This window comes from Hyperolius riggenbachi, chromosome 5 (genome assembly GCF_040937935.1).
Source record: "Hyperolius riggenbachi isolate aHypRig1 chromosome 5, aHypRig1.pri, whole genome shotgun sequence".
In the NCBI taxonomy this organism is placed as follows: Eukaryota; Metazoa; Chordata; class Amphibia; order Anura; family Hyperoliidae; genus Hyperolius; species Hyperolius riggenbachi.
Genome location: NC_090650.1, coordinates 416,239,686 through 416,255,294, shown reverse-complemented (window position 1 = coordinate 416,255,294; position 15,609 = coordinate 416,239,686). Strand labels below are relative to the sequence as shown.

The 15,609-nt window shown below is 43.9% G+C and overlaps 1 protein-coding gene across 2 annotated transcripts in view; it reads left to right on the top strand.

Moving 5' to 3' along the window:
* The window catches only part of TATDN1 (TatD DNase domain containing 1), a 34,929-nt gene that overhangs the window by 7,153 nt on the left and 12,167 nt on the right, over nt 1-15,609 (top strand). For both annotated transcript variants that reach the window (XM_068238007.1, XM_068238006.1), the window contains exons 2-6: nt 723-788; nt 2,703-2,752; nt 3,629-3,692; nt 6,056-6,199; nt 12,600-12,642. In XM_068238007.1, coding sequence (XP_068094108.1) covers nt 749-788; nt 2,703-2,752; nt 3,629-3,692; nt 6,056-6,199; nt 12,600-12,642 — 341 coding nt within the window. In that variant the 5' untranslated portion in view covers nt 723-748. The remainder of the gene's footprint in view (nt 1-722; nt 789-2,702; nt 2,753-3,628; nt 3,693-6,055; nt 6,200-12,599; nt 12,643-15,609) is intronic.

Genomic DNA, 15,609 nt, shown 5'->3' with positions numbered 1-15,609 from the left:
GTGAAATCTGGAAGAAGCAGCAAAAAATGCACCCAAAAAAATCCAGTAATTGTGAGCAGGCAAAGCCACTATTTTCAGAGTCATGTGACCCTACCATCCACCTGTAGCCACTTTTGCACTCAGCATAATGGAAAATGCTGGTGTAATAAATTAAAATAATAATGCCTGATGTCATTTTAAAAAAAGGTAATGTTGGAATGCCAAGTATCATGCAGTGACGGGTGGAGGTTTCCTTTAAAGTGAACCTGAACCTATTAAAATTATTTAAAATAAACACATGCTGTAACTGCAAGTGAATATTATATACTTCCCTCGCCGTCAGTTCCTCTCAGAAGCTCACCATTTTCTTACGATTCCTTCCATTTCTAACAAGATTCAGAACTAAAATATATCTGTTGCTGTAGTTATATATCAGTTGCTGTCAGTTATAACTGAAAGGACAACTGATGAGCAAGGTAATGTCCATGTTTCCAAATGGCTCAAGTGGGCGATATTACAGTTTAGCAGTGAGCTGACCAGGAAGCTGTTATGGGGTAATGGCCATTTTAAAAATGGAGGGCGAAGAATTCCATTGATCATAGTGGACACACAGTATGTAGGAGAGAAGAAAAAGTTTAGGTTTGCTTTAAAAACTGGCAGGTAACTGTTTTATGAAAAGGTTTTTTTCTACACTCCAGTTCCTTACTTGTTTTCAAATGTCTGTGGATTTGGCTTTTTTGCAGATATCGGTATCAATCTAACAGATCCCATGTTTAGAGGGGTCTACAGAGGCACGAGAAAGCATCAAGGTAATATTTAATTTTAAACACAAATGTAATTTGTGTCTGCTGTTGTATTATTATTATTATTTTTACTGGATTTGTATAGTGCCAACATTACACAGCGCTGTATAATAAATCAGGTTACAGACAATGATAATGGGGGTGGGTGACAGACAAAACAATACAGGTAATGAAAAATAAGATATACAATGCCAGATCATACACTGTTAGTCCTGATAATACAAGTTCATGTTATTCTGTGGGTAGAGTTCACAGCCAAGTATGATGAAGTATGAAACACAAGGAGGGTGGGCCCTGCCAAAGGCTTACAATCTAAAGGGAGGGGGGTAGTATACAATATATATATATATATACCTAGAGACAGTTTGTTTTTAGATTATATTTAGTAAGGAGTACAACTTGGCCAGATGTTGAAGTGGCATGACCTAAGTTAGAGCGTATCTCAGAAAAAGTAAGTGTTTAAAGATTTCAAAGGTTGGAGAGTGACGCATGTGCTTTGGAAGGGGATTCCAGAGGAGGGGTGAGGCTCGTGAGAAATCTTGTATACATGAATGTGAGGTGATTCTAGAGGATGACAGACGGTTGTGTGCAGATCTGAGACAGTGGTTGGGTTGGTATCTGTAAACCGGTGAAGAGCTTGTACGGAGGAGAGCGAGAGAGATTGTCGAGAGCTTTGTAGGTTAGGGTTAAAAGTTTGAAATACTGCAAATAATCTTTCTGCTGTTTAGTTGTGCAGAGTGATTTTACCGGTAGTACAACTGGAGTTCAAACCCAAACTAGGTAGTGCTTTGTAAATTACAGCTGTGCTCATAAGTTTATATACTCTAGCAGCATTTATGATTTCTTAACCATTTTTCATAGAATGAATGATAATCTTTTCTTTCGCTCATGGTTAGTGGTTGGCTGAAGCCATTTATCGCCAAACAGCTGTGTTTATTTTTTTTAAATCATAATCACTACACAAACTGCCCAAATGACGCCAAACAAAAGTTTACATACTCCAGTTAATATTGTGTGTCCATTTTTTACCCATTGTGACATAAACTTCCGTGATAACTATGTCATCCGAAGTTGAGTGTTCCTTATATAAGCAACCTTGTGTTGTTACTAGGGATGATCAATGATATGAAAATACCTTATACACTCGCGTATAAGCCTCATTTTATATGCGATTCAGTGGAGCAGATAGGATGGTGGAGCAGGTTTTGTTACTGACAGAGGTGCGTAAGGATTGTGCACTAGTGATCCTTCTCTTACCAGCTGGCTCCCTGCTTTGCCCCCCCCCCCCCGCAACATGATGTGCAGAGTGCGCTGCTTAGGACTACCTGTGTCCCCTGACTTGTGTTGTGGAGCAGAGCGTGCAAGCATCGTGTCAGCGGTGCATTGATCAGGGATTCTTCCTGTGTGGCATTCGCTGTCTCATGTCTATGACGCCATCTAGTGGCATCTTGAGTCACAGCTGTATCATCCTTGGGGCACATATGGCTGTGGGGAGGGTGTCTGACTTGTACTGGGGGCACACCTGGCTACTGTGGAGTGGGCTATACTGCGGTATACACAAGTCAATCACTTTTTCCTGTTTTCTGAGGGAAAAGTTGGTACCTCGGCTTATGCGCGGGTCGGCTTATATGCGAGTATATACGGTACTTCTGAGTTTATGCAAATGTATGTACATTTTTATGCAACTTGAAAATGGACCAATCAAGTCCCACCCAGCTTTAAACTGATTGGACCAATTTCAAGCTGCATATATTTGCATAAACATTTACATAAATGTGCATAAACTCTAAAGTATTTGCATACCATTGATCATCCCTAATTGTTACGTCACACTACGTCACAGTTGGACTGGTCTACTTTCAAATAAGGGGTGTCTCTAATTTTTTGTCCACTCAGTGTACATTTCTGTTTACTTCACAGATGACTTTATGGACATTATTGAACGTGCTGTGAAGGTCGGTGTACAAAAGGTAAAACTATCGTTATCTCCTAATCGTTGGCTACTGTATTATCAGACCCCAGAACTTCCATGTACAGGTAGTCCTCGGTTAACGAACGAGATAGGGACTGTCCGCTCGTTCTTAACCTGAATCTGTCCTTAAGTCGGGACAGCTACCTTTGCCCCCGTTTTAAATGCAGAGTAAGCACAGCGGAAGGTAAATAGAGGACATCTCACCTGATCCTCGGCGGTAGAAGGTCCCATCGTGGTGCCCGGAAGCTGCGCGTTCCGTCCTCTCGCTCCGTCCACTGTTCCCTGGCCGCTTCACATGCGTCGCATAATGACGCATTAGCAGGCGCCGCCACTAGGGGGCTTCTCCTGATTGCATCATTATGCGATGCATGTGAAGCCGCCGGGAGGGCAGTTTACGGAGCGAGAGGACGGGCCGCGCAGCTTCCGGGCACCACGATGGGACCTTCTACCGCCGAGGATCAGCTGAGATGTCTTCTATTTACCTTCCGCTGCGCTTACTCTGCATTTAAAACGGCGCAGAAGAGGTAGTCCCCGGCGGCGTGACGTCATTGTGTCGGGGCGGCGCTATGATCGCGGCGTTCGTATTGGCGGGTCTTACGTAAGTCGGGCGTTCGTAAACCGGGGACTACTTTTATTGCCCAAATACAGAGTGTGACAGTAACTAGCATTCTTAATGTGCAGTACTGGAGAGACAGGTTTGTATCCCGGCTCGGGCACTAGCTGCATGGAGTGTGTATATCTTTGTCCATTTATGTGGGAACTTCCTGTGGGCCTTCTGGTTTCATTCAACTTCAAAAACATAGTAGGAAGGGAATGATGTTGCACACGGCAACAGATGACTTTACCATAACCAACATTCTCCTTCATTTCACAGTTCATGATTACCGGAGGGAACCTTCATGAGAGCAAAGAAGCCCTTGAACTCACACAGAGCAATGGTATTATTTCTTATTCATTCTTCAGTTGATCTCACATAGAGAGAAATCTGGAACAGTAATCACTAGGTGGTATCAAGAGGAGGTTTGGATAGGAACAGTCTCATAATGTTTATTTTCAGTTATATAGCTTCTCTTTAATAACATTGCATCATTCTTTTATATTTGCAGTTTAGAAACCACAGTCTGTCTTTTAAAGCGGACCCAAACCAAACATTTTTTTTAATTCAAAATATTTAGTTGCACCACTCTGACACATACAAAGATAACTAAACACTCCTTCAAGCCTATGAGCATTTCAGTGCATGCTTTTCACCTTTCTCTTTTCATAGCTAGGATTATACTGGGGGCAGCCATTAGCAATTCCTCCTTTGCCGGACACCATCTACTCCACCAGTCTGCCGGATTTTGTCCCGGCAATATGAAAGGAAGGGAGGGGTTCCTCCAATAAATGTAAAATATTTTATATTTGTCATCCTGCAGCTGAAAAACGGCTGCTATTTATTATTATCATTTAGAAAATAGATTTTATTTCTGAAATCTTGTATTTTTAATTTGGGTCCACTTTAAGCTATAAAACAAAGTAGAAATCATGACCCTTTGAAACTTTCCTGCAATAAAACCTTATCTTCAGCTGCCTCTCACTGTTTCTTGGCTGTTTAAGTGCTTCAGAAAACAGGACTATATTGACCCAGTGGGTAGAATAGCTCAGAGTAGCTCTTTTATAACTGAAGTTTTTTGTTTTTGTTTGTTTAACTCTTTATGTACTGGACAACACTATGAGACTCTTTTCTTTGATACCAATGTTCTATTTCTTAGCTGTACTACAAATGCAATTCACTATCTCATAACTTTATTTGCACTTCAGGTATGCTTTGAGAATGTAAAGTGGGGAGACAAAAGATTTGCCATCTTGATTAAATAAATTCTTGTAGGACAGGTCCGAGGAATTAAAAAACAAAGGATCTACTTACCCAGGGCTTCCTCCAGCCCCTGGCAGCCGATATGTCCCTCGCCGCAGCTCCGGTGTCCCGGGATCCCCTCCAGTGTTCTCCCCGGAAATTTTTCAGCCGGGTGGCATGAAAAAGTAGCCAGGTGGGGCTAGATGAGAGAATGCAGGGCCGGCACTTCTCTGCACAACTCTGCTTACAGCAGAGGAGGAGGTGAGCTGATGACAGCCGGGTGGTCACCAAAACTAGCTGGGTGGAGCACCCGGCTAAAAGAGCCTGGGGAGAACACTGCCCTCCATTAAAGATGCCGACCTCGCCAGGTCGGCATCCTCTGCACCTGGAGTGATCCTGGGACACCGGAGCTGCGGCGAGGGACATATCGGCTGGAGGAAGCCCCGGGTAAATAGATCCTTTTTGTTAAAATTCCTCGGATGTGTCCTTTTAAGTAATATTGTTAAAAATAAGCTATTTTATTAATTAATCTGTATTCAGTAAAGTTCCTTTTTAAAGGAATTCCATGGTTACAAAAAAACCCCCATGATTTACATTCTGAAATTTATCACAGGCGGAGACATCTTTAGTCCTGTCAGGTGCAGCTCTGCTGAACGTTCATTTTCTGAGATTTCTGAAGCCAGTGAAAATAATGCCTGGTCTCCCAGAATGCCCTGGGAGGAGAATTCCGTATAGCTAAACAGCCTAGGCTAAGCATCACTGGGAGGGCGGGGCTACATACCAATATACAGCAATATATAGTTATAGGAAGTGTTTTCTGATGCTAAGACCAGGATAATTACCATAAAAGTGGGTATCCTAAATAATTGACTACATTCTATTATATGTCACTACAGGGCCTCTTTAAATTCGGTTTGAAATGTGGATCACGTGACCTTCGTTTGACTATTTTAAATTAGAAACAGTCAGCACTGTGGTTGGAGACTTACAAGCCAAACACACAAAAGCAGTGCTGGATTTACCATAAGTCACTGTAGGCTCGTGCCTACAGGCGCCTTATATAGGAGAGGTGGCTCCCCACCCCAAATGTCCCCTTACCTTTTGAAGGGGCTCCTTAATACTGAGGTAGGAGCACACCTGGCTCCTTTATTTGGTAGGTTTAACATCTTCTACCTAGATTAATGGGGTTACCAAATACTGGGCAAAAGCTGTCTACCTAGTCTGGGGAGGAGTTGAGGGGCGGAGTTTAGGGCACCAGAATGCCTGCACCTGCAGGCTCTTGAGCTGTAAATCCAGCTCTGCAAACGCAGTATGAGCCTTTCTATATATCTGCTATATGTGTCCATGTAATCCGAGCCTTGCTCTCTCCCTGTGTTCCTGTGGTGTTTTGGTTATTGTGACTGATGTACGGTAAGCGGTTGCCTGTTCTCTGTTAGGGGTCTTCTAACCATGTGACTTTGTCAGATCGGTTTTACAGCACGGTCGGCTGCCACCCCACCAGGTGCGGGGAGTTTGAGAAGGGCGATCCGGAGCAGTATTTATCCGATCTGCAGAAACTGATAGAGGACAACAAGGGGAAGGTTGTGGCTGTTGGAGAATGTGGCCTGGGTAAGTCAGCAATGTTCTGTGCTGAAGCTGAACTCTGGTGAAATCTTGTGGTGTAGCCTGGAATGGAGTGACAGCGTCTGTTAGGTTTTTTATTCCTGTTGTGTCTTCATTTGGGAGAGAAATCCTCAGCTCCTGACTGTCCTGACAAGAAGTCTGGTAGATCTCTACATTAAGGCTAATTTCACACCAGGACGTTGCGTTAGAGGGGGCGTTAAGGTCGCATAACGTCCCCCTAACGCAATGCCTGGTGGTGCTGGATCTGGACGTCTGAGTGAGCCGCGTTGTGCAGCTCACTCTGGCGTCCGTGATGCCGTGATGCGTACTCTTGGACGCATGCGGCATCACGTGGTCCCGCCGGCCAATCGCCGCACAGAGCGGTTGCTCCAGGATGTAAACACTGCACGTCACAACGTGCAGTGCATATTAATTAGCCATGTGCCCGGCCGCTCTCCGCTCCTCCCCAACGTTACTGAGCATGTGCAAGTAGTCTAACGCGGCTCAGCCGCGTCCAAAGTACTGCATGCAGTACGTTGCCTTGTGACGCAGCGTTACAATGTAACGCAACGTCCGCACTGTGAACAGCCTCATTGATTTTTCATTGCTGTGCGGTGGGCTGCGTTACAGGCTGCTCTAACGTGCGCCTGTAACGTCCCACTGTGAAACCAGCCTAAAGCGGATCCGAGATGAAAAAAATAACTAACTAGTAACTCGTCGATATATCTTATCTAACGTTCAGATAGTTTACACAGCAATCTAGCTGCAAACAGCTTCAACAGTATATGATTATTTCTTCCCCTGATACAATGAGAGCAGCAATGTTCTGCTTGTCATCATTACACACAGGCAGGCTGCTCTGCATCTCCAGTCCTCAACCTGTGAAAACTTAACTCTCCTTCCCTTTGCCTCTGAATTCTCTGGCTAGTTACACCTCCTCCTCCTCCTGCCCAGCCTGAGCTCCCATAAGCCCTTGCTACATGGATCTGAGAGTGCCAAGGCACTGGAGAAGCTGTGGGCGAGCCTTGTTTAGTTTACAGAGAATTTGAGTATTAAAACAAAACAAAAAAAGTATTTGGCTTGAGGAATGCCCTATAATCTATATGAAAGGAACACAATTATGCAATGAGTAGAAGTTTATCTCAGATCCACTTTAAAGGACAACTGAAGTGAGAAGAATATGGAGGCTGCCATATGGCAATACCAGTTGCCTGGCAGCCCTGCTGATCTGTTTGGTTGCAGTAGTATCTGAACCTTAAGCTGCAATATAGTAAAACAGCCACAAGATTCCACTGTGTGTAAAATGTGATGGTAATCTTTAGGGGATTGTCATTTCCTGTATTCTCTCTGTTCTAAGTATGCTGCACTTCCTGATGGCTGTGTAGGAAACATCTCTGCACGTTTTTCTTCAGTAAAGTTTCTTCTAACTTGTTATACTGGGTGCCTCTCTGTGTGCACAAAACACTAAGCTCCAACACCTGTAACATTGAAACCAATTATTTTTTTCTATGCTGTGTTTAATGTTTTAGAGCAAAGATGAAATTAGAGTTTCATCTCTTGTTACACTGGTGGTAGCAAACCGCACGAAAACCATGTATCAAATCTAGCAGGAATTGCATAAATTTAGCAACATTCAGGTGGGAGACTTCGGTGGGATGTAATCATAGATTATGTCACTCAGCAGGGACTCCAAGGTGCAGGTAACCCCCCACTTGGTCCCCTCCCTAACCACTCAGCTATTATCCGCATCCTGGAAGCTGCAAAAAGTGAACTTTAAAACCACAAAACACTGGTTCACACTGGTGGTACACAGGGATTTTAAGCTGCTTGTCATTGCTTTTCTTTTCCTTATTGCAGTTCCTCTTGCAATCTGAATAGATCCACACAACCACATGTGTATTGTTTATTGTTCAGTCATCAATGCATGTAGCTGTAATTATCTAATACAGTGGGTTGCAAAAGTATTCGGCCCCCTTGAAGATTTCCACATTTTGTCCCATTACTGCCACAAACATGCATCAATTATATTGGAATTCCAGGTGAAAGACCAGTACAAAGTGGTGTACAGGTAAGAAGTGGATCGAAAATCATACATCATTCCAAACATTTTTTACAAATAAATAACTGCAAAGTGGGGTGTGCGTAATTATTCAGCCCCCCGAGTCAATACTTTGTAGAACCATCTTTTTGCTGCAATTACAGCTGCCAGTCTTTTAGGGTATGTCTCTACCAGCTTTGCACATCTAGAGACTGAAATCCTTGCCCATTCTTCTTTGCAAAACAGCTCCAGCTCAGTCAGATTATATGGACAGCGTTTGTGAACAGCAGTTTTCAGATCCTGTCACAGATTCTCGATTGGATTTAGATCTGGACTTTGACTGGGCCATCCTAACACATAGATATGTTTTGTTTCAAACCATTCCATTGTTGCCCTGGCTTTATGTTTAGGGTCATTGTCCTGCTGGAAGGTGAACCTCCGCCCCGGTCTCAAGTCTTTTGCAGACTCCAAGAGGTTTTCTTCCAAGTTTGCCCTGTATTTGGCTCCATCCATCTTCCCATCAACTCTGACCAGCTTCCCTGCCCCTGCTGAAGAGAAGCACCCCCAGAACATGATGCTGCCACTACCATATTTGACAGTGGGGATGGTGTGTTCAGAGCAGGGCTGTGGAGTCGGAGTCGTGGAGTCGGGCAATTTTGGGTGCCTGGAGTCGGAGTCGGGAAAAATGCACCGACTCCGACTCCGACTCCTGATGAATTTGTAACTGTAATTAAAATAGAAAATATGATACATTTTTCTATTTCTCAGATAATAGTCATTAAAAATAATGTATATATACAGTATATATACAGTAATAGCTGTGCTTAGTCCACAAAAATGAAATAAACCAATCAAAATTAGTTACTTGTGCTGCTTCAATAAAGCAGTCCCCGTATTTTTAAGGTCAGATATACATATCTGATTGTGACTGTATATATGATGTGTACACAGGAATCTCTTATATATACTAAATAACATCTATGCTGTAAGAATAAAGCCTGATGTGTAGCTGTGTCACTAATAGAGATGGTCAACGAGATGGAAATAATTCTGCATTGATGCGGATTTATGCAAATGTATGCACTCCCTTTGCTGATGAAATCAAATAATGTGATATGTTGTTAAAATTTGGTTTGGTGACTACAAATTAAAGGGTAACTGAGACGGATGAAAAGTAAAGTTTTATACATACCTGGGGCTTCCTCCAGCCCCCTTCAGGCTAATCAGTCCCTCGCTGTCCTTCACCACCCGGATCTTCTGATATGAGTCCTGGTAATTCAGCCAGTCAGCGCTGTCCGGCCGCATGCCGCTCCCACAGCCAGGAACATTCTGCACCTGCGCAATAGTGCTGCACAGGTGTAGTATGCTCCTGGCGGCGGAGTGTGTGCATGCACACTACGCCCGACTGGCTCAAGTACCTGGACTCATAGCAGAAGATCCAGGTGGTGGAGGAGGACAACGAGGGACTGATTATCCTGAAGGCGGCTGGAGGAAGCCCCAGGTATGTATAAAACTTTAATTTCATCTGTCTCAGGTTTACTTTGTTACACAGTAGTACTATACTCTACATATGCACTCCCCACAGAGCTGCAGGGAATCCACTGAGAATGCTGTGCACATTGAACACAGAGGTGTTGTCTGTTTACAATCTCCTCATTCCCCTGCAGAGTACCTGCACATCATTCTTACATGTACCCACACTTACATTGCCTAGGGCCTGATAGATGTTCTTTGTTCCGGTTTGTACCTTTTACAAGTACTCTTACCAAGGACTAGTTTTAGTCTAAAGGGAATAAATATAGTAGTCTACATATCCTTCTCACTTCAGTTGTCTTGTAAAATTCCTAAGCGTTGGCAGTCAAGAGACGAGTTTCATGTTACATACTTTTAATCAACAAAATTGTAATATGCAAATTAGAGAAGTCGGAGTCGTGGCGTCGGAGTCGGTGGAATCCTAAACTGAGGAGTCGGAGTCGGTGGATTTTTGGACCGACTCCACAGCCCTGGTTCAGAGTGATGTGCAGTGTTCGTTTTCCGCCACACATAGCGTTTTGCATTTTGGCCAAAAAGTTCCATTTTGGTCTCATCCGACCAGAGCACCTTCTTCCACATGGTTGCTGTGTCCCCCACATGGCTTGTGGCAAACTGCAAACCAGGGCTGTGGAGTCGGAGTCGTGGAGTCGGGCAATTTTGGGTGCCTGGAGTCGGAGTCGGGAAAAAATGCACCGACTCCGACTCCTAATGAATTTGTAACTGTAATTAAAATAGAAAATATGATAAAATGTTCTATTTCTTAGATAATAGTCATTAAAAATAATGTATATATACAGTAATAGCTGTGCTTAGTCCACAAAAATGAAATAAACCAATCAAAATTAGTTACTTGTGCTGCTTCAATAAAGCAGTCCCCGTATTTTTAAGGTCAGATATACATATCTGATTGTGACTGTATATATGATGTGTACACAGGAATCTCTTATATATACTAAATAACATCTATGCTGTAAGAATAAAGCCTGATGTGTAGCTGTGTCACTAATAGAGATGGTCAATGAGATGGAAATAATTCTGCACTGATACTGATTTATGCAAATGTATGCACTCCTTTTGCTGATGAAATCAAATAATTTGATATGTTGTTAAAATTTGGTTTAGTGACTACATATTAAAGGGTACCTGAGACGGATGAAAAGTAAAGTTTTATACATACCTGGGGCTTCCTCCAGCCCCCTTCAGGCTAATCAGTCCCTCGCTGTCCTCCACCACCCGGATCTTCTGCTATGAGTCCTGGTAATTCAGCCAGTCAGCGCTGTCCGGCCGCATGCCGCTCCCACAGCCAGGAACATTCTGCACCTGCGCAATAGTGCTGCACAGGTGTAGTATGCTCCTGGCGGCGGAGTGTGTGCATGCGCACTACGCCCGACTGGCTCAAGTACCTGGACTCATAGCAGAAGATCCAGGTGGTGGAGGAGGACAACGAGGGACTGATTATCCTGAAGGCGGCTGGAGGAAGCCCCAGGTATGTATAAAACTTTAATTTCATCTGTCTCAGGTTTACTTTGTTACACAGTAGTACTATACTCTACATATGCACTCCCCACAGAGCTGCAGGGAATCCACTGAGAATGCTGTGCACATTGAACACAGAGGTGTTGTCTGTCACCCATAAACCTGGTTCAGATTGTGCATGAAGAATGTGTAATAGAGGAAGAATCTTCTCATTCCCCTGCAGAGTACCTGCACATCATTCTTACATGTACCCACACTTACATTGCCTAGGGCCTGATAGATGTTCTTTGTTCCGGTTTGTACCTTTTACAAGTACTCTTACCAAGGACTAGTTTTAGTCTAAAGGGAATAAATATAGTAGTCTACATATCCTTCTCACTTCAGTTGTCTTGTAAAATTCCTAAGCGTTGACAGTTAAGAGACGAATTTCATGTTACATACTTTTAATCAAAAAAATTGTAATATGCAAATTAGAGGAGTCGGAGTCGAGGAGTCGGAGTCGGTGGAATCCTAAACTGAGGAGTCGGAGTCGGTGGATTTTTGGACCGACTCCACAGCCCTGCTGTAAACGGGACTTCTTATGCTTTTCTGTTAACAATGGCTTTCTTCTTGTCACTCTTCCATAAGAGCCAACTTTGTGCAGTGCACGGCTAATAGTTGTCCTATGGACAGATTCCCTCACCTGAGCTGTAGATCTCTGCAGCTTGTCCAGAGTCACCATGGGCCTTGACTGCGTTTCTGATCACAGCTCTCCTTGTTCGGCCTGTGAGTTTAGGTGGATGGCCTTGTCTTGGTAGGTTTACAGTTGTGCCATACTCCTTCCATTTCTGAATGATCGCTTAAACAGTGCTCCGTGGGATGTTCAAGGCTTTGGAAATCTTTTTGTAGCCTAAGCCTGCTTTAAATTTCTCAATAACTTTATCCCTGACCTGTCTGGTGTGTTCTTTGGACTTCATGATGTCGTTGCTCCCAATATTCTCTTAGACAACCTCTGAGGCTGTCACAGAGCAGCTGTATTTGTACTGACATTAGATTACACACAGGTGCACTCTATTTAGTCATTAGCACTCATCAGGCAATGTCTATAGGCAACTGACTGCACTCAGATCAAAGGGGGCTGAATAATTACGCACACCCCACTTTGCAGTTATTTATTTGTAAAATATGTTTGGAATGATGTATGATTTTAGATCCACTTCTCACGTGTACGCCACTTTGTATTGGTCTTTCATGTGGAATTCCAATAAAATTGATTCATGTTTGTGGCAGTAATGTGACAAAATGTGGAAAACTTCAAGGGGGCCGAGTACTTTTGCAAGCCACTGTATATCATTAACAGTGTTTTATTCTCTCCTGCAGACTTTGACAGACTGGAGTTTTGTCCCAAGGAGACACAATTAACGTAAGAAGCATTACACCTGTCTAAACTCCAAAACTGCACGATCTTAGTTCTGCAAACTTCTGTGTGGGAGTGTAGCCTTGCCTCTCTCATCTCCCAACTGACTGCAGATATCTTTTTATGATTTTGTAATGCTGGGAATATACGATGAGTTTCTGCTACTCGATTCTGCAGTTGATTCTCGTATCTTCCACTCGTTTTTTTTATCTTTTTCTATTCACTTCTATGAGAAATCGAGCTGGGAAACGATCGAACGTGATATCGGACATGTCGGAAATGATCTATCGAGCCATCTATCTGCGGTAGTAACCACCCGTGTATTCCCAGCATAAGGTCTACAGGCAACGCAGATAGAAAGCAGAGAAAATTGTCTATTGTGTCATTTTCTTCACCTTTTATAATGAAAATAGCAAGAAAAAAATCTCTGGCTGGGGATCCTCATCATGTCATCCTACCTAGATATTTTCTACCAAGATGCATGCTGGGAGATGTAAATCAGCAGAGCCCCGCCCACTCCACTTCTCCATAGCTTTGCAGCAAAAAAAAAGCAAGTTTTTTTTTTTTTTAACAAATCTTTATTTTGTTCAATATTTACAAACATTGGACCATATGCAATTCACTTTTCCCCCCCAAGTTTTCTCCTAGGATATACTTTTTCACCTTCTATTTAGAATAACTTTTCAGCACTTAGCAATTGAAAAAAAGTACCAAAAGTAGGTGGGATAGTACTGTCAAAACTATTTTAAAGGGGGTCTCTTGCATACCTAAAAAAAACAAAAACTGACACTTACTTCTATCGGCCTCCTGCAGCTGTCATGTCCTGTGCCGTCCTCCTCCGATGCTCCGTTCTCTGCCGCCGGCACCGGTCTAATTATTCGTCTAACTAGACAAATAGAACTGCGGCTGTGCAGCCCTGGCCGCGCGCCTGCTCACTCCCGCGCGTCATCGGGAGCTTACTGTGCAGGTGCAGTACAAGAAAACTTCGTACTGTGCCTGTGCAGTAAGCTCCCGATGACGTGCACGGGAGCGAGCGGCCGTGCAGCCGCAGTTCTATTCTTCTAGTTAGACAAATAATTAGACCGGTGCCATCGGCGGGGAACGGAGCATTGGAGGAGGACGGCGTGGAACATGACAGCTAAAGCAAACCGAAGGTTCGGGTTCAAAATCTGCTACTTGCTATTTAGAGAGGGAAGCCTCAGGATACTAATGATGCTTCCCTTGGTTGTAACAAGCCCCTCGTTGCTGAGCGCGGCCCTCCTTCACCTCGGGGCCCCGCAGCTCCTCTTCCTGGTTTAAGTGCGTGCAATGGCCAAGCGTGCCCGCGACTCAATCCGCCATTACGTGCACTTGAGCCAGGTAGAGGGGCTGCACAGCCCCAATGTGATTCGCGACAATGCATTGTTGCTAATCTTCCGGGAGGAAGGGGGGGGGGGAGTGCTCTCAGCAACGGGGGACCAAGGAATAGAGAGGGAAGCCTCAATAGGATCCTGAAGCCCTCTCTGAAGGTAAATATCTGTTGTTTTTTTTTACCCAAGCTCGGGAACACTTAAAGAGGAACTCCAGTGAAAATAATGTAATAAAAAAAGTGCTTCATTTTTACAATAATTATGTATAAATGATTTAGTCAGTGTTTGCCCATTGTAAAATATTTTAAATCCCTGATTTATATTCTGACATTTATCACATGGTGACATTTTTACTGCTGGCAAGTTATGTAGCTGCTGCTTGCTGTTTTGGCAGTTGGAAACGGCTATAAACAGCTAGTTCCCACAATGCAACAGGGTTCACAGACAGGAAACTGCCAAGTGTACGTACTCAGAATTTCTTTGTGGGAGGGGTTTCACCACAATATCAGTCATACAGCGCCCCCTGGTGGTCTGTTTGTGAAAAGGAATAGATTTCTCATGTAAAAGGGGGTATCAGCTACTGATTGGGATAAAGTTCAATTCTTGGTCGGAGTTTCTCTTTAAAGTATTTTCTTGCTTGCTGGTGATTTAAAAGGCATTCTATTGACAAGTTTGAAAATATCACTAACACTTAGGAGAAAAAGTGAATTACATTTGGGCCATGTGTCTGACACAAGACAAGACATTAAACTACTGCATGTAGATTTGTGAAGATTTGAATACATCAATCTTACTCCACTTACCGCAGTAGCTTCCACCACATGGCAGTGTTGTTAAAAATTAAAGTACCTTTTTTGCTAAGCTGTTTGTATCCATCATGTGACTGTTTGGGTATTTTTTAATTGGCTTTTAAGAATTTGTAAAGCTTGTCTTAAGGTAGCCATACACTGGTCGGTTTGCCATCAGATTGACCAACAGATAGATCCCTCTCTGAACGAATCTGATCAGAGAGGGATCGTATGGCTGCCTTTACTGCAAACAGATTGTGAATTGATTTCAGCATGAAATTGATTCCCCATCTGTGAAGCTGCCGCTCCCCTGCATACATTACCTGCTCCACTGGCGCGACTCCCCCGGTCTCCACTGTCTTCTCCGCGCTGGGCTCCGAGTCCGGCTGGCTTCACTGAACCTCCTGTCCAGGGAACAGTAGAGGGCGCTCTACTGTTTAAACTTCCTGCCGGGACAGGAAGTTCAGTGAAGCCAGCCGGACTCGGAGCCCAGCGCGGAGAAGAAGACAGCAGAGAGAGCGGGGACACGCGCTGGCGGAGCAGGTAATGTATTGCAGCTAGTGTCGGTCGTCTGGCATTCGAACGCCGCTATCGACGCACTCCCGACCCGCCGGCGATCAAGCAAAATCTTCCGCACGGACGGATCGACGGGAACGATTGATTTCGGACGGAAATCGATCGTTCTGTCAGCGTTTGCGCAATGATTTCACAGCAGATTTGATCACAGTGATCGAATCTGCTGTATGTCGGTGGGAAAATCGTTAGGTGTATGGGCCCCTTAAAAGGACTTCTGATGCAACATAATGTAAACAGACCATAGCAGCCGTCTCGTGCCC